Source organism: Trichomycterus rosablanca, chromosome 4, assembly GCF_030014385.1.
Source record: "Trichomycterus rosablanca isolate fTriRos1 chromosome 4, fTriRos1.hap1, whole genome shotgun sequence".
NCBI lineage: Eukaryota > Metazoa > Chordata > Actinopteri > Siluriformes > Trichomycteridae > Trichomycterus > Trichomycterus rosablanca.
Window position 1 is genome coordinate 40,125,449 of NC_085991.1, and position 27,014 is coordinate 40,152,462.

A 27,014-nucleotide genomic window follows, 5' to 3' on the forward strand; every position below is an offset into this window, starting at 1 on the left:
CAAAAAAGAAACGTGTACAGCGAAAATACAGCATTTAATCCGTGATGGAGAGACTCATTTCTGTTCTTACTTCCCACTGGAGCACAATTTATTTTTATTTTCTCTTAATTTGATAAGAGAAAGGTTTGATAAGGTGGGGCGGTCCGGGTCCTCTCTGTGTGGAGTTTGCATGTTCTCCCCATGTCCGCGTGAGTTTCCTTCGGTGCTCCGGTTTCCTCCCACAGTACAAAGACGTGCAAGTGAGGTGAATTGGAGACACTGAATTGTCCATGACTGTATTCGATATAAACTTGTGACCTGTTGAGTCTTGTGTAATGAGTGACTACCGTTTCTGTTATCTGATTTGACAGTCAGTTATTGATTACATGCAGATGTTGATACAACTACTAAGCTACTTATATATAATATATATAAATATATATGTTATATATATATGTTATATATATGTTATAATATATATATATATATATAGCAGTGATAGCTCAGTGGTTAATGTACTGGACTATTAAACAGAATAGTTCAAGCCCCGCCACCACCAAGTTGCCACTGTTGGGTCCCTGAGCAAGGTCCTTAACCCTCAGTTGCTCATCGTGTTCAGCTCATTGTGTAAGTCGCTTTGGATAAAAGCGTCTGCTGAAAATGTAAATATATATATATACAGTGTATCACAAAAGTGAGTACACCCCTCACATTTCTGCAGATATTTAAGTATATCTTTTCATGGGACAACACTGACAAAATGACACTTTGACACAATGAAAAGTAGTCTGTGTGCAGCTTATATAACAGTGTAAATTTATTCTTCCCTCAAAATAACTCAATATACAGCCATTAATGTCTAAACCACCGGCAACAAAAGTGAGTACACCCCTAAGAGACTACACCCCTAAATGTCCAAATTGAGCACTGCTTGTCATTTTCCCTCCAAAATGTCATGTGATTTGTTAGTGTTACTAGGTCTCAGGTGTGCATAGGGAGCAGGTGTGTTCAATTTAGTAGTACAGCTCTCACACTCTCTCATACTGGTCACTGAAAGTTCCAACATGGCACCTCATGGCAAAGAACTCTCTGAGGATCTTAAAAGACGAATTGTTGCGCTACATGAAGATGGCCAAGGCTACAAGAAGATGCCAACACCCTGAAACTGAGCTGCAGCACAGTGGCCAAGATCATCCAGCGTTTTAAAAGAGCAGGGTCCACTCAGAACAGACCTCGCGTTTGTCGTCCAAAGAAGCTGAGTGCACGTGCTCAGCGTCACATCCAACTGCTGTCTTTGAAAGATAGGCGCAGGAGTGCTGTCAGCATTGCTGCAGAGATTGAAAAGGTGGGGGGTCAGCCTGTCAGTGCTCAGACCATACGCCGCACACTACATCAAATTGGTCTGCATGGCTGTCACCCCAGAAGGAAGCCTCTTCTGAAGTCTCTACACAAGAAAGCCCACAAACAGTTTGCTGAAGACATGTCAACAAAGGACATGGATTACTGGAACCATGTCCTATGGTCTGATGAGACCAAGATTAATTTGTTTGGTTCAGATGGTCTCAAGCATGTGTGGCGGCAATCAGGTGAGGAGTACAAAGATAAGTGTGTCATGCCTACAGTCAAGCATGGTGGTGGGAATGCCATGGTCTGGGGCTGCATGAGTGCAGCAGGTGTTGGGGAGTTACATTTCATTGAGGGACACACGATCTCCGATATGTACTGTGAAATACTGAAGCAGAGCATGATCCCCTCCCTCCGGAAACTGGGTCATGAGTTTGATGATAATGACCCCAAACACACCTCTAAGACGACCACTGCTTTATTGAAGAGGCTGAGGGTAAAGGTGATGGACTGGCCAAGCATGTCTCCAGACCTAAACCCAATAGAACATTTTTGGGGCATCCTCAAGCGGAAGGTGGAGGAGCGCAAAGTCTCGAATATCCGCCAGCTCCGTGATGTCGTCATGGAGGAGTGGAAAAGCATTCCAGTGGCAACCTGTGAAGCTCTGGTAAACTCCATGCCCAGAAGAGTTAAGGCAGTTCTAAGAAATAATGGTGGCCACACAAAATATTGACACTTCAGGAACTTTCACTAAGGGGTGTACTCACTTTTGTTGCCGGTGGTTTAGACATTAATGGCTGTATATTGAGTTATTTTGAGGGAAGAATAAATTTACACTGTTATATAAGCTGCACACAGACTACTTTTCATTGTGTCAAAGTGTCATTTTGTCAGTGTTGTCCCATGAAAAGATATACTTAAATATCTGCAGAAATGTGAGGGGTGTACTCACTTTTGTGATACACTGTATATATTAGGGCTGTCGAAGTTAACGCGATAATAACGCATTAACGCAATCTCAATTTAACGCGATTATAAAAATTAGTGCCGTTAACGCAAATTCTAGTTCATGTTGAGACTTGACTGGTAGAACAAACGTTTGAATGTCGGACTTGCCACCGTTGTTCATTTGCGGTTTGTTAACATAATGTTACCGAGCGTGGTAGTGTCGTAGTAATGCACTTGCATAATAAAGAAGCTGCCAGTCCTCCATTCACGTAACGCTAGGACGGACACTTAAAAATCCTCCTTTTGGAGTGAACTGGTTTCATTTTTGATCAATATTATTTACCATTGGCTCAGGTACATGTCGAAACAAATGCTTTGTATTTCATTGGTTTAACAGCCTCATTTGACTCCTTATAGAGCTACCACTGGCCAATCGGAGAAGGTCCGCCCTCTAAATGCTAGTCTGTGATTGGGTGGTTGAATTTCGCCCGCCCTCTCTGTTTTGTAAACACCGCGCTACCTGAGTCAATCACTCAGCTCTCATGATCAGGAACGCGGTGAAAATGCCAAAAAGTAAACTTTTGAGGCAGCGATGAACGGACCTAAATATGAAAAGACACAACATTTAGTGAGTAAAACAGTCATTTGTTATATAATTCTTGCTTAAATTGGTCAAAAACTGTTATATGGGTTCTGGATTCATTCTGTGTGTTGCAGTAGCATGTCCCCCTGTTCCTAATAAGATGTCCGGCTTTTTGGGGTGTAATGTCCTCCTTTTTGTTACTATGAATCTGGCCACCCTAGTCTAAACACACTCAGTTCGTGTAGAAACGTCCATTAAACCACTGGGTAGTATTACTGCCTAGTATGTGAGTGAATAAAACTCCCCTACAGTTTTCTCTTGTCCCAGCAGTTTTTAACATTAGTACATTTAGCATAAAATGTGTTCACCATTGTAATTGTAACATTTCACTTAAAAATCCTTGTTTTCTATAACATTTACACAGATTTTTTTTAATGCGATTAATCGCGATTAACTATATGAAATTCTGAGATTAATCGCGATTAAAAATTTTAATCGTTTGACAGCCCTAATATATATATATATATATATATATATATATAACATTCCGGACCTTTGCTTCAAGAAATTTTCTCTAACTGGACCTCTTTAAATTTTAGTTGAATACCCCTGTTCTAGACCTTCATCAGTGGTCACAGGACGCTGCCTATGGGGCGCTGTTTGGCTGGATATTTTTGGTTGGTGGACTATTCTCAGTCCAGCAGGGACACTGAGGTGTTTAAAAACTCCATCAGCATTTCTGTATCTTATCCACTCATGCCAGCACAACACCAAGCACACCACCACCATGTCAGTGTCACTGCAGTGCTGAGAATGATCCACCACCTAAATAATACCTACTCTGTGGTGGTCCTGGGAAAGTCCTGACCCTTGAAGAACAGCATGAAAGGGGGCTAACAAAGCATGCATTGAAACAGATGGACTACAGTCAGTCGTGCTTCCATATGGTAAGTGAAGCCGATAAAATGAACAGTGAGTGTAGAAAGGAGGTGGTTTTATTGTTACGACTGATCAGTGTAAGCATGTATGACAGAGGTAGAATAAATCATGAGGGTTTAGTGTAAACTCACTTATTTTCAGGGACAATTTTCTTCACGCTTCATGACGTGGACTTAATCTTGTTAAAACTAACAAAACACGGCTGTTGAACGCATGTCACTTCTCTTTTACGGCACTGCTTTGACACCTTTTTCCTTCTCCCTTTCTTAATGCTGTTAGCCTGGCAGATTTTGGGCACTTTGGATATGAAGGTACATTCGACACTTTTCACTGCTACTGATCCGTGGTAGGAAGTAAGAAAAAAAAAAAGGTTGGCATATTATTAAATGGTATGATATTTCAAACTTACAGACCTTTTATTCTCCTGTTTCATAAATGGTTCACCACTTTATCTTTCTTCAGGTCTCCTATTTTCAGCACCGTCTCTCTCTCTCCAGGCTCCCGCTCTCTGACTGAGCCCTTTTCCGAGGCTGATGAAAGTACAAGCCCTGTGTGTGCATGTGTATGAAAGAGCAGCACAAAGAATTGTGGTTGAATCCTATTTGCATTCAGCGCCACTTGCCGACTCAGCTACGGCAGGCATCGGAGAGACAACCCTTTAAACAGCCGAGTGGAAAAAAGAAGAAAACAAGAATGCAGCAGCAGAAGGGAGAGGGCCACAGGAATGAAGACATCATGAGAATGCACTGTAGGTGTGAACGTTTGTGTAAGAGAAGAAAACAAGCAGGAGACGGACATAGCGAGAGAAGGTAATGCGGAACAGGTTGATGCACGATGTTTAAAATTCACTGCAGTCTGAGCTCTCTCACAAACAACTAGCAATCCTGAACCTTCTAAACCATCCTGATCCATATACATCGTTGAATCCAGATGTGCGCTGACCATGAATGTTTAGGGTCGATTTTAATTCTGAATTCCTTATAGCCAAAGTAACCGGTAAACAAGCCAATGTTATGAACTCTGATTCTATGGGTAACACTCTGGGCTATCAATCAAAAGGATGTGGGTTTGAATCCCAGCTCTGCTAAGCAGCCACTCTTGGACCCTTAAACAAGGCTCTTAACCCTCATGGCTCCAGGGGGCGGCACAGTAAGAAGGCCCTAGGTTCGATCCCCAGGTGGGGCGGTCCGGGTCCTTTCTGTGTGGAGTTTGCATGTTCTTCCCGTGTCTGCGTGGGTTTCCTCCCACAGTCCAAAGACATGCAAGTGAGGTGAACTGGAGACACTAAATTGTCCACGACTGTGTTCGATATAACCTTGTGTAATGAGTAACTACCGTTCCTGTCAAGAATGTAACCAAAAAAAGTGTAAAACATGATGTTGAAATCCCAATAAACAAATAAATAATCTTGGCCCCAGGTGCCCCCCCCCCCCTTTTATTGGCTAGAAAGATAGATAGATAGATGGATGGATAGATAGATAGACAGATAGATAGATAGATAGATAGATAGATAGATAGATAGATAGATAGATAGATAGATAGATAGATAGATAGATAGATAGATAGATAGATAGATAGATAGATAGATAGATAGACAGATGATAGATGGATAGATGGATAGATGGATAGATGGATGGATAGAAAGATGATAGATAGATAGATAGATAGATAGATAGATAGATAGATAGATAGATAGATTGTACAGCGCCCCTGAATTTGAACTGCCAATCTTCCGGTTGATAGCCCAAAGCTCTACCCACTGTCCTGTTATTATTATCATTATTTTTGTTATTATTAATTGCAACATTAAAAAAATTTTATGCTTCAGCAGGTAATTACACATCAAGCTGACATTTTTGTTCACATGTAGCAGAATTCAAGTGCAAAGCTGGTACACTTTTGCTCACATCACTTATTACTTATTGGCATAGCAGGATCTGGGCAAAGACAAACTAAGCAGCTGCCTTGGGCTGTATGAAGGGAGTTTATATGTTATTTAAGATAGCGCTCATTAAATAGCAAAATTTATGACAAAATATATTATGGTACCTCAAAATCAAGTGTACACTATTAAAAACAACAGCTTAAAGCAGCTTCTGGCAAAACTGTTGTTGCTCGTAGATGTTTCAGTTAAGAATGCCAGTAACAGGTGGAATCTTATTAAATATCCCTCTGAAAGCCAATAACTACTAGTACTTAAGTATGAACCATTAAAGTGCCTCTCTCTGGAGATTTTATGACATTTTATGTGAAAGGTTGGCACAGAAATTGCTGAAACGCTAATTAGAATGGGGTTTGACATTCGTTTGATCATAATGCAAATACAGATGAATGAATGCACTTTTATGAGAATGCAGGGGTTGGTTAAGGGTCCAAAAACTGTAAGTCTCCTGCTTATCATCCAATAAAAAAAAAACCCCAAAACAATCAATTGGCTGATTCAGATGCTTGAGTGTTGGTAGAGATTCCATAAAATTTTGGATAAATCTCAAATCTGCCTTTTTTTAGATTATCTTTTGAGTTTGTCACTGAGAAAACACTAAGCCTTTAATGTCAACTTTAACATTTGTTGTCTCCACTATATCCATATACCGTACATTTGATGTAGTGAATTCTACTTATAATTATTACCTGGACAATGCTCTTATATTAATTAACTGATCTATCGTCTAAATGTGTTTAAGTTGGGACAGTAAAGCATTTACCACTTTGTAATGTTGACATTCCTTTTCACCACACTTAAAGACATTTTGGCACTGAGGAGACCAAGTGATTTAGTGTTTCAGGTGGTATTTTGTCTCATTCTTCCTGAAAACACGTCTTAAGGTGTGTAACAGTGCAGGGTTGTCGTTATTTACTGTTTAAAAATTCTCCAAAAAAAATGCAACAATGACAACCCATATTGTTGCACAACTTAAGATGTGTTTGCATGAAGGATGGAACAAATTATTTTCTATTGGGGTACACAGGAGGGCCAGTCCAGTACCCGTACCCTCTTCTTTTGCAACAATGCCTTTGTAATGTGTGAAGCATGCGTTGTCTTGGTGAAAAATGCATGGATGTCCCTGAACAAGATGTCATCTTGAAGGCAGCACATGGTGCTCTAAGATCTCAATGTACTTTTCTGCATTGATACTGCCATCACATAAGTGTTAATTACCTTTGCCAAGGGCACTGACACACCCTCATACCATGACAGAACTTGGCTTTTGCTAGTAACAGTCTGGATGATCCTTTTTTCAGAGCACACAAGCCCAGAGAACTTGAGGCTGCTTTTGGACATGGTTAACATAAAGCTTCTTTTTTTGCACAATATGGGTTTAAGTAGCATTTGTGAATGTAACTCTGTATTGTAGTGCCACATTGTAGTTTTTTAACCTCATTACCAGCTATAAATTGCTCCGTTCCAACTTCTTTGGAATGTGTTGCAGGCCTAAAATGCAGAAATGGATGTTCATTAATAAATTAAATGAAGTTGAGCAGACAAAACATTAAATATCTCATGTTCATCCTGTCTGCAATCAAATAAAAGTCAAAGTAAAAGTAAGAAACTCTACAGTTTTAATTTACATCTTCAATACTGCCTCAGGTTGTATATGCTCCGCTGATTATGAACCCATTGGACAAAGGAAACATATTTGGCTACATAGTATACATATACATTTTTAAAGGCTGCAAAAAAACTAAATTATGTCTTGTGTATTATTGCACTAAACATCTCCATCAGTATAAAGTATGTTAAAGGAAAAAAATGAACAACCTAAGGCACAAATTAGAGAAAATATGTTTTAACAAGACAGCAACTCTAAAAAAACAGCCACAATAACTCAAGGCTGTGATAAAAAAGAAGGTAAACGTGCTCGCATGGCCTTGCTTTTATCATGATCTCAATAAAAAAATAATTAAATAATTTGGTGTTATGAAGATAATTTGCTACAAAGAATGGACCATAATGAATTAACCACAATTCTGCAATTTGTTTTTGCCTTGCATATCTTAAAGCCACACTATAATGCCAAAAGTATGTAAACATCACATTCAGTTACTGATTTAACATATTTCATTAGGGTGTCATATATTCATAACATATACAATTAATTGTATGCTTCAACATGTAGTAACAGTTTAGTGGAGGCTGTTTCCAGTTTCAGTAAGATCCATAAAGACCAGGTTTGATAAGTCTGGTTTGGAGGAACTGGCCTTCACTCAACTGCACACCTTTAAAATAATCTGGAACCTTAATTGTGGGCCAGGCGTTCTTGTCCAACACCAGTGTTTGACCTCACAATGCCACATTCTATAGATATTCCCAGAAAAGTCACCTATATGTTAACAGCTGTGGTTTTGTTTGTTTGTTTGTTTATTAGGATTTTAACATCATGTTTAACACTTTGGTTACATTCATGACAGGAACGGTAGTTACTCATTACACAAGATTCGTCAGTTCACAAGTTTGATGTCAAACACAGTCATGGACAATTTGGGATCTCCAATTCACCTCACTTGCATGTTTTCGGACTGTGGGAGGAAACTGGAGCTCCCGGAGAAAACCCACACAGACACAGGGACACGGAGAACAAACTCCACACAGAAAGAATCCACCTGGGAATCAAACTCAGGACCTTCCTGCTAGGAGCCACTGTGCTGCCTGAGCTCTCTACATATTCAGCATTTCACGTCAACCTACGTGCACTCCCAAGAAGACGACTGTCTTAAATACTTAGATGCTTTTAATGCTGCCTACTGAGGTGCCTTAATTTTGACTGATAATCTGACTGAATAACTTAGTCGTGAAGACAATCCCAGCATTTGAATATGGAGCAACAAACATATTTGTGTAGTTTATTTGCAAATTCAGGCTTGTCAGTGACAATTTAACCATTTTCAGTACACAGAGATAGATGTTAGCTGGCATCCTAGTGGGTTGTGTCACCTCTTACCATTGGTTTGAATGGCCTGAGGGAAAGTCAGTAAGATTAGTAAGCGAAAATTGCGGTGACGTAATCGCAGCAATTGCTGTTTAAGTATTGCGTCAAAATAATCTGCGTTATGGGTTCGATGTCTATTAGAATCCTCTCTACTTAGGCAGCTGCCTAGGTAGGCAGCAAGGCAGCTCACTAGACAGACTTATTGTGTGTAAAGTGTTGAATAAAGGTTTTGCCTCACAACAGGCTCCTCGTAAAGCTAACATCTCTATAACCCAAGCTCCTTCGCTTCCAATACCAGATTGTGTTAAACCTATTTCCATTTCTTTACCCCCCACCAACCATGTTATTCTCAAACACCTATTTGTTTAAATTCACCCCAGGCTCTTCACTTTCCCCTCTATTTGTTTGTCTTGTGTTGTTTCAAAGCTGCTTTGTTCTCTTTTTTTCTGACGGCACTCATGACTGCAGGGATCTGTACCTTTAGCTCTGACTCGAATTAAAAAAGCCTCATCAATACACATTCAGGTGGTGTTTTAAAATGCCTCTTCACTTCTCCTGCTCTCAACTCCCTCGGTGAAATACACCCCGCACGGCCGCCCTCTGGGATATGAAAAGATCAAATCAAAAATCCCATTGCAGAATCATCTGCCACACACCCTCCTCATTTCAGATTCTTTGCAGCCGAGTCCTTTTTCGTGCCATTCTAGGTCAGGTCATGCTAAACCTTCAGAGACGGAACAGACAGTTCTGAGTTTCAATCGTGGCGGCTCTTACGCAAGTAATCCGGTCACGTTTTGTGTCTATTTATGAAGCGTGTGAGGATGACGGGGGATTCTGAGATAGTGGGAGCGATAAAGAAGTGAGAAAGAACCAGAAAGAGAATGATAAATTGAGAATCAGAACGAGAACGACAGCGCAAGCCATCAACTCAAGAGAATTCAACATCTGTGCAATGACGCCATAAGTCAGCAGTACACTCCCTCTCTCATACACACACACATAACTTTTTTCTTGCGCAGTCTCGCCTCTGAGTCTATAAATAGCGCACAGCACTCGCTAATTCTCTCATTGAGAGTCGAACTGAAAGGCAAATTGACGAGCAGACGCATACACACAATCATGCTCAAGCATGCATACACACATTTCTGATGTGTTGCCTGACAGCTACAGGCTGGAAGAGCTGCAGGGTTGCCAAGGCGACCCTTCCTTCCATATCACCCACTCATCCCTTCAATATTAGCTTCATAAGCCCTCATTTCTTTCTTGCTCTCACTTTTGACCTACCCCACTTTCATTCCATCATTAAGCAATTGCTAGACTTACAATTGCAAACTGATACCAATCTTCAGACCACTAGTCTAGTACCTTAATGCCATAGACACACTACACGACTTTTAAAGTCATCAGATCGCTGTACTGTTCACACTACACAGCCTGATCTTACATAATCATAAATCTTTAAGTCTGTGGTTTGCACACTGCATGGTTCAGCGTTAGGGGGTCACACATTAGACGATCTTTCTTGAAAACACACATGAGAAGTGACAAGAGGGATGAAGTAATACCATGGTGACAGTTTTTTTTCCTTCTAAAAAATGATCCAAGTTGTTTGTGTGCTGCTATGCAGTAAAAACAAGTGAAAACAAAGTATATGGGTGAAGGAGTGGATTGGGATACGATGCCAGCAGAAATTGTCTTTTCTGTTTTGCAGAGTGGGTTGGGGTAAATAAATATTTTTGCAATTAAAATGTAGATATTATGATTTGGCTTGGACGAAATGGTTATACTGTAAAGCTTGTGTGTATGCTAGTGTATATTGATAGAAACTATATTTTGAAGTAGCCATGCTTGTTGACGGTATACAGTTTATACAGTGTAATCTAATTCATTTTTTTCAATTCATTTTCAAAGCCACATTTTGAGTGTTCTGAAGACGTTGAATGGGACCAGTGGTTTTGAAACTCAAACACCTGGTGTGAATTGTTCCTTAAATTCACTAGCCAGGCACTGATTTCAATTTTGTGAAAATGTGAGAAAATTATAGTTGAGCTGATAGAGGTTGGTGTTGCAGACTGTAGTGTTAGTAGGCTAAAATATCTAGCAAAATGAGCTATCATTCTATATGTATAGCAGGTTAGAGTATTGCTGCGTAATACTACAACACTAGCGGTGACCAGTCGGTGAGCAAAAATTAGGGCAAAAATCATGTAGTGTGAACTAGGCATTGAAACAAAATTTGCAAATGTAAACACTGTAGATGCTATTGATACAACTAATATGCCAATACATATTCAAAAATCAATTCTGATCCAATAAAAAAACAAAAAACAGCATTGTTGTCCAATAATGGGATTTATTTTGCTAATTGTCCTTGCTATATGAGTTTATTACAGATTTGATGTCCATTGGTGGGATCTGGTATGCACATGACATTTTTGCTGCCTGATCTACTTATTGTGCAGGATCACTCTTACCCCTTTTCCACCAAAAAACCATGGTTCTTGAACTGGTTCTGTTCAGGTTTCTCTGAACCTTGGTGTTCTGTAGAGAACCGACGTGCGTTTCCACCAGTTTTTGAGAACCAAGCAGCGTCATTAACGGTGGGCGTTACTTAACAAAAGTAAAGATAATAATATCATGGCGGAGTGTGTAGATGATGTGCGAGCATTTGTGTTGACACAGATGTTCGTTTTTATGCAAAAAGCATCGATCAGCTATTGGTGATAAGAAGACATAGACATGTTTGTCTCAGTTGTTGTTTTCTTTAGTTCATTGATGTGAAAAGCGTTTTGCGCTCGGCGACCCTCGGCGCAAATATCTGGGTTTACTCAGTGCTCGACTCGAGCGGTGAAACATCTTTAAAGTTCCACAACACGAACAAACATCTGTGTGAAATAACCATCAAACCCATTCTAAAATACAACATGCATCTGTGTTTAACTGGATTTACTTCATGTGTTGATGCAGCTTTATTTTTCACGTTAAGCATTTTCCGTTCTGTCAACATGACACGCCCACAGGTGACGTCATGGTTCGGGCTGAAAAACCAAGTATTCTGTGGTGCCGCTAGTTCGCTGTCTGGAACCTCTTTTTTCCGGTGGAAACACGCGGTTCAAAGTCAAGTTCGGGAACCGGAACGGGCTCCGTTCCGCGTCGGTGGAAAAGGGGTATCATTGTTCTGGTATCCAGCATAAGATAATGTCCTAATGTTACATTGTGTTGTCCTAGTCTTAGTATACTTTCTGTAGAATGTCTGTGATTGTTGGGTGATTGGTTTCTAGAGCTTTAAGTGGACAAGATATCCATAAGTGTAAAATATGAATGTAGAATAAAGATGGACCTGGCAACCTCTTCAAAAAACTTTTTGCAAGTAACTAAGAATTAAATTACAAGCCAAATTAAACATAACCCAAACTTAATTATGTAATAAACCACGAGGGAAGCGATACAAGCTCATGGTCTGGTGTCCACATACTTTGGCCACAATGTATCTCTAATATGTGTATTCATATGTTTTATTTCATTAATGATCTGCATTCTCTGTGAAAGGTCAAATGACCAGATTTGCAAACTGTTGGTGAGCTTGTGCAGGCAGTGAGACTTCCAAAATGTCAACTCAATAACACCGGAATTGCCCCTTTTACCCCTGGGCATTACTTTTCTGGTTCTCGTTCTCTTTTAGACTCACTGGGGAGGAAGTTAGAAGTTACCAATTTCTGCTCATTACTTGGTGCTCATTACTTTCTGAGCAGAGTAATTGACCTCAGTTGATTGTATCGGTTCCACACTGCAGTAAAGCTGAACTCGACATGGGACACATTGAAGTGAAAAAGGGAAGAAAATTACTTAGATTTAAACACCTCTGCACTTACATTAAAGCCAGACATTACTGTATGTATTTGTGTTCTGATGTCTAAAAGCTGCTTTGTTCTGTGTTCCCTAAAGGCACTAATCACTGCAGGCTAAACAGCACCTTCAGCACTAAGTTAATTAAAATGTTCCAAGAACACGTACTCAGATGATGCCTTCAAAAGCACCTTCATTTTTATACTAGGTAACTCCTACAGATAAGTATTCTTACTGGTCTGTATAGGACATTTTTAATATCTGTAATGCATTTCACATACCATTAAATTTACCTCAGCAATGTATATATGAAAGCAAATGTTTAAAAAAATCTATTTAATCAAATATTGTATGTTTGCTGCAAAAATAGCCTTGAGGGACCAATCCTGTTCTGTAATGAGATTAAAGGGCTGAAGAAAAATGTTGCAAAGGTTTAATGTGAGTTTATATTTCAATTCATTCATCTATCCATCCATCCATTCATCAATCCATCAATCAATCCATTCATCAATCCATCAATCAATCAATCAATCAATCCATCAATCAATCAATCCATCCATCCATCCATCCATTAATCAATCCATCAATCAATCCATTCATCAATCCATCAATCAATCCATCCATCAATCCATCCATCCATCTATCCACCCATCCATAAATCCACCAGTAAATCAATCCATCAGTCAATCCAACCAATCCATTAGTCCATCAATTCATCAATCCACCAATTCATCAGTCCATCCATCAATCAATCCATCAATTCACCAATACAGTAAATTAATCCACCAATCATCCAATAAATCAATCCATCAATTAATCAATCCAATCAATAAATTAATCCATCAATCCACCAATACATTAATCCATCAATTTATCAGTCCACCAAAAGATCAATACATTAATCCACCAATCCATCCATCAGAACTATTAGTCCATCAATCCATCCAACCTTAGCTCCCTCCCACCCTCCATGCTTTCATCCATCCACACATTCATCTGTCTATCCAGAGTTGGCTTAAAGATGTCATGTAAATCATATCAGGGTGGGACCAAACTTTTAAAAACCAAGGTATAACAATGGAACTGCAAACGAATGTTGACCAATTAATCAATCCAACCAATCCAGCAATACACCAATCCACCCATCAATCAATCAATTAATCCATCAATCCATTTATCAGAACCAACCATCCATCCATCCATCCAATCATAGCTCTCTCCCACCCGCCATGCATCCAACCACCCATTTACCCATCCGTAACCTTACTAGGCAGCATTTTAAGGCATCTAAGAATTTGAACAGCCTACTTCTCGGGAGCACACATAGGATGACGTAAAATGCTGTCTATGTAGAGAGCTCACTAGGTTTTCGAACACACCCTAAGAGTGCTAACCTGTTATATATCCACAATATGTTCATAAATGCATTTTTTACTCATATCATGGCTGGTGTTCTTCCCAAAAGGTCATACAACCAGATTCACAAACTGACAGTAAGCTTGTGCAGCGAGACACTTTAAATGTCACCTCCATTAATGTGAAATTGGCCCCTTTAACCTTCTCTCTGTTTTACATACACACTCAGGAAAGAAGTTGAAAATTATCAATAAAAACCTCAAACACCTCGGCACTCTCATTAAACCCAAACTCGTCTGTGTTTATTCATGGTCCGCTGTCTCAGAGATGCGTTGTTCCATTTCCTCCAAAGGCACTAATCACTGCAGACTAAACAGGACCTTCAGCGCTGATGCTAATTAAAACGCTCCATCCACACATACTCAGGTGCTGCCCCCAAATGCACCTTCATTTCCATGCCAAAGAAAATGACATGCAACTCCCAGTTTCCCCACATTACCTGCCAAATATAACCTTCATCTCTGGCCTCTGGTACACGAACAGATCAAAATCACGAACCTGATTATTCTGCATCAAGGCCATGCATATCGTAGTTGCAGTGGTGCGTGGAGCGTCTAGATGTTTACGCATTTGGCTAGTTAGAGATCTGCTCACCTAGTTATCCAGGCTTTGTTTATCTATTTATAGCCCCAGTGGTGAGTGCATTCAGGCAATTAAAAGAAAGGCTTGCTGTATGCACTGAAAATAATCACTTTTTATAATAAAATCTGATTATAGAACAAGCATCATTAACTCTCAGTAAAGATGTATGAAACTTTACTGTTTAAAAAAATATGCCCTGGAACTCTAAACCAGAAAACATTGGGACAGCAGACAGAAAAAGAGTGCAGTGTTTTACATTTACTTCCTTGCAGACAGTATGGGCCCTGGATATTTCATGTTTTAAATACATCCACTCCTGATGCTGTTAGAATTAGGCATGTTGAAGTCTACACCAACTAGGCATAACATTATGACCACTGACAGGTGAAGTGCATAACACTGATTATCTTCATCACAGCACCTGTTAGTGGGTGGGATATATTAGACAGCAAGTGAACATTTTATCCTCAAAGTTGATGTGTTAGAAGCAGGAAAAATGGCAAGCGTAAGCATTTGAGCAAGTTTGACAAGGGCCAAATTGTGATGGCTAGATGACCGGGTCAGAGCATCTCCAAAACTGCAGCTCTTGTGGGGTGTTCCCAGCCTGCAGTCGTCAGTATCTATCAAAAGTGGTCCAGAGAAGGGTAAACCATGGGTGGCCAAGGCTCATCAATGCACGTGGGGAGCGAAGGCTGGGCCGTGTGGTCTGATCCAACAGACGATCTACTGTAGCTCAAATTGCTGAAGAAGTTAATGCTGGTTCTGATTAGAAAGGTGTCAGAATACACAGTGCATCACAGTTGCAGGGCTGTTTTGGCAGCAAAAGTGGGACCAACACAGTATTAGGAAGGTTGTCATACCTCTGTTCATTTATCCCAAGGTGGTTCAGACATGATCCCATATATTTGAGGCCACCATGATAACAATGCCAGTTCTGTTGAACAGCTGGATGTGATGGGAATCTGAAGTGACTACACACAGTATGCTTTTATTTCTTATGTACTTTGTTAATGTTCTGGTATCTGCTTGTTTATTTCTTTATTTTAATTCTAATTCTTTTAAATTAACCTCTAGACCACCAAAAGGAGTATGGGCTGCTATTGAGTTATTCTTATAGTAGATTCGATCGTAATAGAAAAGTAAACAAATAAACAAAAATGTATAGAGACTATGATTTTTGCCAAATTTATATTAATAATGTACATACAGTGCTACAACTATATGTATTACAACTATAGCCTATCTAGAATATAAACAAAACAGACAAAAAGTACCAAAATAATTTAATATATTAACACCCCCACTCAATTTTTAGGAAATATTTATTAAAAGACTTAGACTAAAGGCCTAGTATTTATATGGCTCAATAAAAAAAATGTTGACGTTAATGCTGAGTTATGGGACAAGAAAGCAAAGTGGTAGTTAAATCAACTCTGTGCAAAATAAGTGAGTAATCAAAAAGAGCCTGCTTCTAAAAATGGAAGCCCTTCACTTGCATATTAAAAGGAAAACGTGTTCACATCTGTTTCCTTGTTTTGGCATCTGCTCACTTTCTAAACTAGAACAAACATACTGTATAATGTAGTGGAATAAGAGATGGTTTACTTATAAAAGTACCTTTAATCACCCATCCATCAATCCATCCACCCATCCATCCATATATCCATCCATCCATCCATCCATATATCCTTCCATCCACTCATCCATCCATACATCTGTCCATCCACCCATTCATCCATAAAAACCGTCCATCCATCCATATATCCTTCCATCCACCCATCCATCCATATATCCTTCCATCCACTCATCCATCCATACATCTGTCCATCCACCCATTCATCCATATATCCGTCCATCCATCCATATATTTGTCCATCCACCCATCCATCCATATATCCGTCCATCCACCCATCCATCCATATATCCGTCCATCCACTCATCCATCCATACATCTGTCAATCCACCCATTCATTCATATATCCGTCCATCCACCCATATATCCGTCCATCCACCCATCCATCCATATATCCGTCCATCCACCCATCCATATATCCGTCCATCCACTCATCCATCCATACATCTGTCCATCCACCCATTCATTCATATATCCGTCCATCCACCCATCCATCCATATATCCGTCCATCCACTCATCCATCCATACATCTGTCGAACCACCCATTCATCCATATATCCGTTCATCCATCCATACATCCGTCCATCCACCCATCCATCCATATATCCGTCCATCCATACATCTGTCCATCCACCCATTCATATATCCGTCCATCCACCCATCCATCCATACATCCGTCCATACATCCGTCCATCCACCCATCCATATATCCGTCCATCCACCCATATATCCGTCCATTCACCCATTCATCCATATATCCGTCTATCCACCCATGTATCCGTCCATTCATCCATCCACCCAACCGTCCATCCACCCATCCATCCATACATCCATCCATCCACCCATATATCCGTCCATCCACCCATATATTTGTCCATCCATCCATCCACCCATCCGTCCATCCACCCATCCGTCCATCCACCCATCCACCCATGCAACCGTCCATCCACCCATCCATCCGTCCATCCATCCATATATTCGTCCATCCACCCATCCATCCATACATCCGTCCATCCATCCATAGGTAGATATACTGTAGATAGATATACTCAGTGGAGTAACATAAATGCAGATCATTTTAAAAATGGTGATTACACAATTAAAAACTGTGGCATGTGTTATATAATATGCTCAGAAGTATTATTCTATGTCAGTTTTAGATCAAGAACTACATTTTTATGTGTTTCATGGCCTGTGTGGTGTATAGAAACAGAATGGTACTCACTGAAATGCCTCTGTTATGCTGTGGTGGCATTGTAAACAAAGGGCTGACATTTACTGTTCCACTGGCTACCAGAGGACTCTACTAAGAATGGTCAAAAATTGTGTTTTGGGTTGTCCTTAATTTTTTGGCTAGCTAGAGTTTCATGTGTGGCCTACACCAACCTACAATGTGACCTGGTTTCTTTGGTAAGCTGTACTAGCATTTCACTGCCATGGTTGGGTTTATTTATTCCCCTAAAAAGGTTCAGTGGCATTCAGTGCAAAGTTATTTTGACTGATCACCTGATCAATACAATACTGTGGAACACTTCTATCCTGTTGGGAGTGGTCTTCTTATTTCCCTATTCACACAAGGAACCAATGAAAGATTTAATGGGTATGAAAATGAAGTAAATCACATATGGCTTTTGCAGTTGCCAGATCTTAACTTAGACCAACAGATGGGAGATCTTCTACTGGCATGTTAAACAGTGCTGCCTAAACCACAAAATAAGGTCTTTTGAATCATGATGTTTAGTCCTTTTAATACAGTTTTAGAGAATTGTGTAATGCATGATTCATGGCACTATGAATCATTAATTTCCTCTGTAACCATGCAATTCACTTGAAAACCTTAAAAAATATAAGCTTCAAAACTGACAGTCTGGCCCATAGGGAGCGCCTGTCCTTCTCCAATATGTTTAAAACCCCAAATCCCACTGCAACCACAGATAAAAAGTTGCCCAGAAGTCAGTCAGTCATTTTATGTAATAATGCTGGGTTTCATTTACTACACACTAGTATATACACTATATTGCCAAAAGTATTCACTCACCCATCCAAATAATTGAATTCAGGTGTTCTAATCACTTCCATGGCCACAGGTGTATAAAACCAAGCACCTAAGCATGCAGACTGCTTAGGTGAAAGAATGGGTCACTCTCAGGAGCTCAGTGAATTCCAGCATGGTACCGTGATAGGAAGCCACCTTGAGTCCTGACCTCAACCCGATAGAACACCTTTGAGATGAATTAGAGTGGAGACTACGAGCCAGGCCTTCTCGTCCAACATCAGTGTCTGACCTTACAAATGCGCTTCTGGAAGAATGGTCAAAAATTCCAATAAACACACTCCTAAACCTCGTGGAAAGCCTTAGCAAAAGAGTTGAAGCTGTTATAGCTGCAAAGGGTGGGCCGACATCATATTAAACCCAATGGTTTAAGAATAGGATGTCGCTCAAGTTCATATGCATGTGAAGGCAGACGAGCGAATACTTTTGACGTGTGTGTGTGTGTGTTTAGCAACACTGTGTAGCTAATTCTTCTGAGCAATCTGTACATTTGGCTAGCATAAGCTAACCCTGACCTAATTTCCTGATCCACACTGCTGTAAAAAGACAAGGATTAGGTTCCTACAATGTAAATGGAGTCAGTATTTTCAAAGTGTCCTCATCAACATGTGGGCATTGCTGAAATGTTCCAGTGAATTAAAAACAGGCCATCATTACATTTACATTTTCGGCATTTAGCAGACGCTTTTATCCAAAGCGACTTACAGTACTGTGACAGTATACAGTACAGTGTAAGCAATTGAGGGTTAAGGGCCTTGCTCAAGGGTCCAACAGTGGCAACCAGGCAGTGGTGGGGTTTGAACCAGCAACCTTTTGATTACTGGACCAGTACCTTAACCACTAGGCTATAACTGCCATCATCATACTTAACAAGGACTATTCCCACAAGGACTTTTCCCACATTTCTCCGCTTTAAAAATTCCACATGGACTTCAACAAACATGCTGCACATCACACTGCACAATTTTTTACACTTGAAATCTGGCAGTGGACTGTACTATACATCTGTATTGCACACTTTATCGGATGCTATACTGTTGTTATTGCTGCTATATTTTTTATTCTATTATTTTATTCTATGTTTATGTATAGTACAACTTTCTATTATTTAATTAGATGTTTATATGTTGACACCTGCACCAAAAGAAATTCCTTGTACACCTGGTACTTGGCGAAATAAAGATTCTAATTCTGAAAAGTTTGTACTTTGGAAATTATAGCACAGATTACCTTTAACATTTCAACAACAAATCAAAATAAAATAGATGGCGCCTTGAATAATATAGCTATATGTAACAAAACACTACTAAGGAGATGATAATGATGATCAATGCTACCAGGCTGTTCGAATCAGATCGTCTATAAACATATACAGTAGGTTGGCAGTTAAATGGAAGGGTGAAAAGGGTTTGTTCTAAGAAGGGTTGCGCAATAACAGAACATATGTGTTTAGTATACAAATATCATGTGGAGATAAAAAATATGTTATAAATAAATAAATGAAATTCGTAGAAAAATATTAATGCACATAATTTCAAACACTTATTTGTTACACAGGATGTTGTAGCCTAGTGGTTAAGGTACTGGACTAGTAACCAAAACATCACTGGTTCAAACCCCACCACTGCCAGGCTGCTGCTGTTGGGCCCTTGAGCAAGGCCCTTAACCCTCAATTGCTTAGACTGTATACTGTCACAGTACTGTAAGTCACTTTGGATAAAGGCGTCTGCTAAATGCAGAAAATGTAAATGTAATAGTGCGTTATACAATACAACAATAAATATCCACCACACTGTGGGTTCAGTCTACTTTAATTTTGAAGCAAAAGGGCAAGTGACTGGCCCAAGCTTTGTGTCTTGGGTATCTGTGGTGTACACCAAGAGAACGGTATACACTTAAATGCTTGACCCATACTAAATTAAACAAATGGCTGACATTTACTTTAAATTATTCCTTACTATGCCATTGCTTACCATAGGTGTCTATTTTAAATGATCAAACAAGGTGTTTGAGGTTGTCCTAATTTCTGATACAGAGAATTCCATTTTTAAGGTTTTTATCAGACTGAACTGGATAACATTAAACGTGCGTGTGTGCGTAGTCAGCAAGACTAATCAAATGCCTCTCCCCCGGACAGGTACTCGCCCCCCACACGTTGAAAACCCCTGATCTACGTGAATGAGGAAACCGAGTTCTTTATCAAGCTCTTAAGGGATGAAGATGGTACACATGAGAACCTGCAAATCACCATGCTTGTTAAAAGCGCAAACTCTAACAACATAATCAAACAGATATTAGAATAATAAAATGTATTTCAGGCTACCTCTTGTATTTGCACAATGTTTTTGTACAATGCAACTGGTGAGGTTAGCTAGTCCTTGAGAATAGTAGATCAACATGGAATGACCTAAAGCATATGGATACCCGACATGAGCTTGTTCTAAATCCCATTTTTAAACAATGAGCATTATTATTGAATCCCCACATTTGCATCAGTAACAGTCTCAACTCCCCTGTCCCGTCTAGCCCTAATTCGTTACAAGCTTATTGGGTCTATAACCGAATATCACAATAGCATCTATTGCTTAGCAGTTAATAATTCATACAACTTCTGTATACAGTAAATGTTTGGTAACAATGGAGGATTAGAAAATGCAGATAGCATTCACGTTAAACAGAGTTCACAATAGCAAACGCTGCATGTAATGTAAGAGTTTATATAGAAGCTGCAGTGATAATGAACTATTTATTAGCTAAAATACCAAACCCCTGGTGAACTTTATTACAGAAATGTATGTCAAATACACGTCTTCAACGTGGGAAAAACAGAAGAACAATTTAAATAAGAAGAAATGCTGACCTTCATAAATTGAGGAGTTGGTTTTAATTAAAAATTAATTAAACATGTAATTATTAAAAATACTCGCCTGAAAATATCTATATCTACAGTTAGAGCTATAATTAAAAACTTCTAATGAGCTGGAACTTTGACAAACTTGCCTGGACATAGACCCAAGTTTATATTGCCCTCAAGCACAGTGAGGAGAATAGTAAGAGAGGTAAAATAAATCTCAAGAGCTGTTGAAAAATCACAGTAAAAATTGCATTCTTGGGTCACCAAGTCTCTAAAACTACTATCAGACACCAGAGCGACTTCAGACTCGACTCGACTCATGACTCGTAAAAAAAATGACTTGTAAACAACAAGGCGTCAGCATGTGTTAACATTAGTTACGTGTGACAATTATACGTGTGACATATATATTTAAAGTTCACTCCATTTGAACATTTTCGTTACCTTTGGATTGGAATCTCACTTAAAATGGTGGAATACCCTACGTAGTTCACTTCACAGGAACAACTGGGGTGAATGGAACACTCCTACAGAATTGGCACTAATGGTTGAAAGACCGTTTTCTGAACTGATCAGACCTTCTGATTTATTTATTCAGTTTGCGTCACACAGATGATGTATCAATGAAACGCTTGATTGGCTTTCTAACAAGTTAGTGTTTTACTTCACAACCGGGAAAGTTTGGAGGTTTTTAATTATAAGCACACATTTACAAAATAATGGATTCTATTCCTAATGGGACAACACATGCTTATAAATTTAATAGCATATGGAAGAACATAAGCTAAGGTAAGCAGTGGTTATGATTTTTTTTTTTGCTGCGTTTTGGATTTTGGCTGCTTTTGGATTTTGGACTTGACTCGGACTCTAGCCTACAGACTTGTGACTTGACTCGTATTGTGTGACTTGTGAACATCTCTGTCAGATACCTCTTCCATGTCAACAGAATATGTGGAAGGCTTGCTATGGGAAAAATACTTTTCTTTAATTTAACCATAAACATAAGCACCTGGAGTTTTCTACAAATTACACTAAAGGACCTGATGCCCACTGTTAAATACAGTGAAGCATCTGTAATGTTGTGTGGCTGTTTTTCCTTCAAACGCCCTGGGAACCTTGTTAGGAAGTATGATATTATGGACTCCATAACATCCCGGGACATTTTAAATCAAAATCTGTCAGCCTTTGCTACAAATCCTGTAAAGAGGAATGAGCTTGTATTTTCAGTGCTATACTCTCCAAGCTTACGTTATAGGAAAAGACTAAGGAAGACACTGTAGGGACAGAAATGTTACCTATATATAGGTCTGTCTGAAAACCTAATGAGCTCTCTACATACCTTTTTAGCCTGCTTTCACCCTGTTCTTCAATGGTCAGGACCCCTGCAGGACCACCACAGAGCAGGTATTATTTGGGTGGTGGATTTTTCTCAGCACTGCAGTGACACTGACATGGTGGTGGTGTGTTAGTGTGTGTTGTGCTGGTATGAGTTAATCAGATACAGCAGCACTGCTGGAGTTTTTAAATACAGTGTCCACTCACTGTCCACTTTATTAGACACTCCTACCTAGTTGGTCCACCTTGTAGATGTAAAATCAGAGACGATCGCTCATCTATTGCTGCTGTTTGAGTTGGTCATCTTCTAGACCTTCATCAGTGGTCACAGGCTGCTGCCAACAAGGCGCTGTTGGCTGGATATATTTTTGGTTGGTGGACTATTCTCAGTCCAGCAGTGACAGTGAGGTGTTTAAAAACTCCATCAGCATTGCTGTTTTATCCACACACTAACAAACCACCATTTCTGTGTCACTGCAGTGCTAAGAATGACCCACCACCCTGGACCATTGTAGAACAGCATGAAAGGGGGCTAACAAAGCATGCAGAGAAACAAATGGACTACAGTCAGTAATTGTAGACTGTAGAACTACAAAGTGCTTCTATATGGTAAGCGGAGCTGATAAAATGGACAATGTGGTAATATGAATGCAATATGCAGTTAGCAGACTGTGGGAACCAGAACTGTGGGAACCAGAACTGTCTGTGGAGTTTTGCATGTTTTTTCAACATCTGCCAGGCTTTTTTTTTAGGTAATCAGATCTTCTCCTGCCTCCAGACTTAAATAAAACATAAAAATTATTACTTTCCTTTTGGACCACAGGTTTGTCATTTCATCAGTAGAGAGGATTTATGACCAGTAATAACTGAGAGAAGTTTTGTGTTCCTAGGACATTGTTTTGGTACAATAAGCCACATTAAGGATTTTTTTTTTTTTTTTTTTTTTTTTTTTTTACTTTAAGCATTTTAGACTCTCCCAAAACAGCTGATTCTCACCATTTCTCAAAGCTGTATAACACAAGTTTAAAAGTGTAACACCACACAGAGAGGAGACATACAGCTAAATGTAGATATACACCAATCAGCCATAACATTTAAACCACCTTCTTGTTTCTACACTCATTATCCATTTCATCAGCTCCACTTACCATATAGAAGCACTTTGTAGTTCTACAATTACTGACTGTTGAGTAGGTCATCTTCAAGACCTTCATCAGTAATCACAGGACGCTGCCCATGGGGCGCTGTTGGCTGGACATTTTTGGTTGGTGGACTATTCTCAGTCCAGCAGTGACAGGGAGGTGTTTAAAAACTCCAGCAGCATCGCTGTGTCTGATCCACTCATACCAGCACAACACACACTAACACACCACCACCATGTCAGTGTCACTGCAGTGCCGAGAATGATCCACCACCTAAGTAATACCTGCTCTGTGGTGGTACTGGAAGAGTCCTGATCATTGAAAAACAGCATGAAAGGGGGCTAACAAAGCATGCAGAGAAAGATGGACTACAGTCAGTAATTGTAGAGCTACAAAGTGCTTTTATATGGTAAGTGGAGCTGATAAAATGGACACAGTGTAGAAACAAGTACACTGTGTAGAAACAAGGAGGTGGTTTAATGTTATGGTTGATCAGTGTATATGGATGCTTTCAAAGAGAGGCTATTTCACACAAATAGATAATTGTGTCATGGTGTACTTGTACATTGCTCAAGCCAAGTACTGAGCATAGTGACAATTTGCGCCAAGGCCTGCGGTGAGAATCATCTGCGCCCTTAAGCAGATTAAGAACTAAAGTAAAAGCATACATTTATTTACCATCTAATCTTCATTATAATTATTTTAACTACTCATATTTATTTACAGATGTTCGGATAATGAATTGTTTGAGAATTCCTACCATACATTGGTGAGATGGAATTTTTATAGTATTCTACAGATGAGGTGAAATTGAACTGTAACAATCTAGTTTGGTTTAAATGTATTACAATTTTTTTGCATGTTACGAATCCCTGTTTCTTCCCTGCACTATGATTTATAGACTGTGAAATGCTAAGAAATTTCTACAGTTCTGAAAACAAGAACACAGTGTCATTGATGCATCCATCAACATGACTGGTCCCAATGCACCAAACTTCTACATCACTAACAGCCCCCACCACCCTGGGGAATCTTCTGCCTATTAAATTTGAATAAGTATGTGTTTTATTAAGTTACAAACCATATCTGAGGTGCTCAATATCTAAAATATAAACGTTGTAAGCTTTTAGAAGTTCAGTTTCAGCAGTTTTACAGGTATAAACCAGATTTTATTCAATCAAGCTCACATAACGGATCGGTCTGAGCAGCAGCTAAGGAGCCGTATGAGCTATAGGATTTGATTGAAGGCTTTGAATGACAAATCATTGCTGAGAAGGGGAATATTGCAGCGGCCAGCACTCAGAGAATTGATTGCAGGGAGATGTATGGGACGACATGCTGCGTAAGACAGGGTGAGCCGGTCGCCCTCACGGACAGTGACTGATGAAGAACTGATCACACAGAGTCGCAGCAAGTGGATCAAAGCTTTGCAGGTCTGCATGCCTTTGTCCCATCAGAAAAGCATGTGGAAAAATGTTTTGTTTGACTAACTTCATTTGATTTGTTAACATACCTCCATTCCTGCATTTTAGGCACATTCCAGAAAAAATTGGGATGGAGCAATTTACGGCTAGAAATGAGGTACAAAAATGAAATAATGATGTGATTTCGAACAGGTGATGTCAACAGGTGATTGTAATTATGATTTGGTTCAAAAGCGGTATACACTACAGGCTGAGCCTTTGATGAGCAAATATGGGCAGAGGATCCCCAGAGGGGTTGTGTCAGTGCCCTCGGCAAAGGTAATTTACACTTCTGTGATGGCAGCATAAATGCAGAAAAGTACATTAAGATTTAAAAGCAACATATGCTGCCTTCAAGAAGACATCTTTTTCAGGAGTGTTGTGAGAAGGAATACTTTACAGTGCCGATTTTTTTGGAATGTGTTGCAGGCCTGAAATGCAGGAATGGAGGTATGAATATTACCAAATGAAATGAAATTGACCAGAAAAAACATGAAATGTCTTTTATAATGTCTGCAATTAATTAAAAGTCAAAGTAAATATAGTATGGAATTGAGTTTCCATACTGTCCCAACTTTTTCATTTGATTTGGGGTTGTAAACACATAAGTGAACTAGTTTGTGCTTATAGAGTGGGCATGTGTAAAATCCATTTTAAAGCCATTTTTAAACATTGACATGGAATTAATGGAACAGAATGCATTGACTGCATGGTTAAAGAGGTGCAATGAATGTATATTGATGCCATTTTCAGTCATATATACACTGTTCAACCATAACATTGAAACCACCCTCTTGTTTCTACACTCACTGTCCATTTATCAGCTCCACTTACCATATAGAAGCACTTTGTAGTTCTACAATTACTGACAATTCTGTTTCTCTACATGCTTTTATTAGCCGGCTTTCACCCTGTTCTTCAATGGTCAGGACCCCCACAGGACCATCACAAAGCAGATATTATTTAGGTGGTGGATCATTCTCAGCACTGCAGTGACACTGGTGGTGTGTTAGTGTGTGTTTTGCTGGTATGAGTGGATCAGACAGCAGTGCTGCTGGAGTTTTTAAATATCGTGTCCACTCACTGTCCACTCTATTAGACACTCCAAGTCAGAGACGATCGCTCATCTATTGCTGCTGTTTGAGTTGGTCTTCTTCTAGACCTTCATCAGTGGTCACAGGACGCTGCCCATGGGGCGCTGTTCACTGGATGTTTTTGGTTGGTGGACTATTCTCAGTCCAGCAGTGACAGTGAGGTGTTTAAAAACTCCAGCAGCGCTGCTGTGTCTGATCCACTCATACCAGCATAACACACACTAACACACCACCACCATGTCAGTGTCACTGCAGTGCTGAGAGTGAACCACAACCCAAATAATACCTACTCTGTAGTGGTCCTGACCATTGAAGAACAGGGTGAAAGGGGTCTAACAAAGCATGCATAGAAACAGATGGACTACAGTCAGTAATTGTAGAACTACAAAGTGCTTCTATATGATAAGTGGAGCTGATACAATAGACAGTGAGTGTAGAAACAAGGGGGTGGTTTTAACGTTATGGCTGATCAGTGTATGTGCTTTCAATACTGATGCAGCAGTAGGGAAATGCCCCTGTGCCCCTTTGCACAAAGTGAGATCCATAAAGACATTGACAAGTTTGGTCAGCCAAGCATTCCTGTCCATCATTGGTTCTATTTGGGGTACCCCATATTAATACCCATGGCTATAATACAAGCTTATGGTCCAGTGTCCACATACTTTTGGCTGTAAAACATACATAAAAGACAGGTGACAAATAATGGACAACCTTGTAAAATGAGAAGTAGGAACACTGCTTCCAGACAGATGCACTGCTTTATTAAATTAAGAAAATAAAATCAGCGAGCTCTTGATTTTAGTGACTGTTTTGCTGTGCAAGGATGCACTTTGCTGGCGTGGTTTGAGTCCACTTGTCTCATAAAGAGAAGAGT

General features: G+C 39.6%; 1 protein-coding gene across 9 annotated transcripts in view; it reads right to left on the reverse strand.

Moving 5' to 3' along the window:
- nlgn2a (neuroligin 2a) overlaps positions 1-27,014 on the reverse strand; it is a 211,983-nt gene that overhangs the window by 177,013 nt on the left and 7,956 nt on the right. Inside the window, exon 2 of one of the 9 annotated variants that reach the window (XM_062994300.1) lies at positions 6,780-6,806. The exons of 6 other annotated variants lie outside the window; for them this stretch is intronic. In XM_062994300.1, the coding sequence (XP_062850370.1) occupies positions 6,780-6,806 (27 nt within the window). Of the gene's footprint in view, positions 1-6,779; positions 6,807-14,436; positions 14,452-22,138; positions 22,157-27,014 lie in introns of all 9 variants that reach the window. 2 more of the 9 variants (XM_062994296.1, XM_062994304.1) reach the window with 2 other exon arrangements.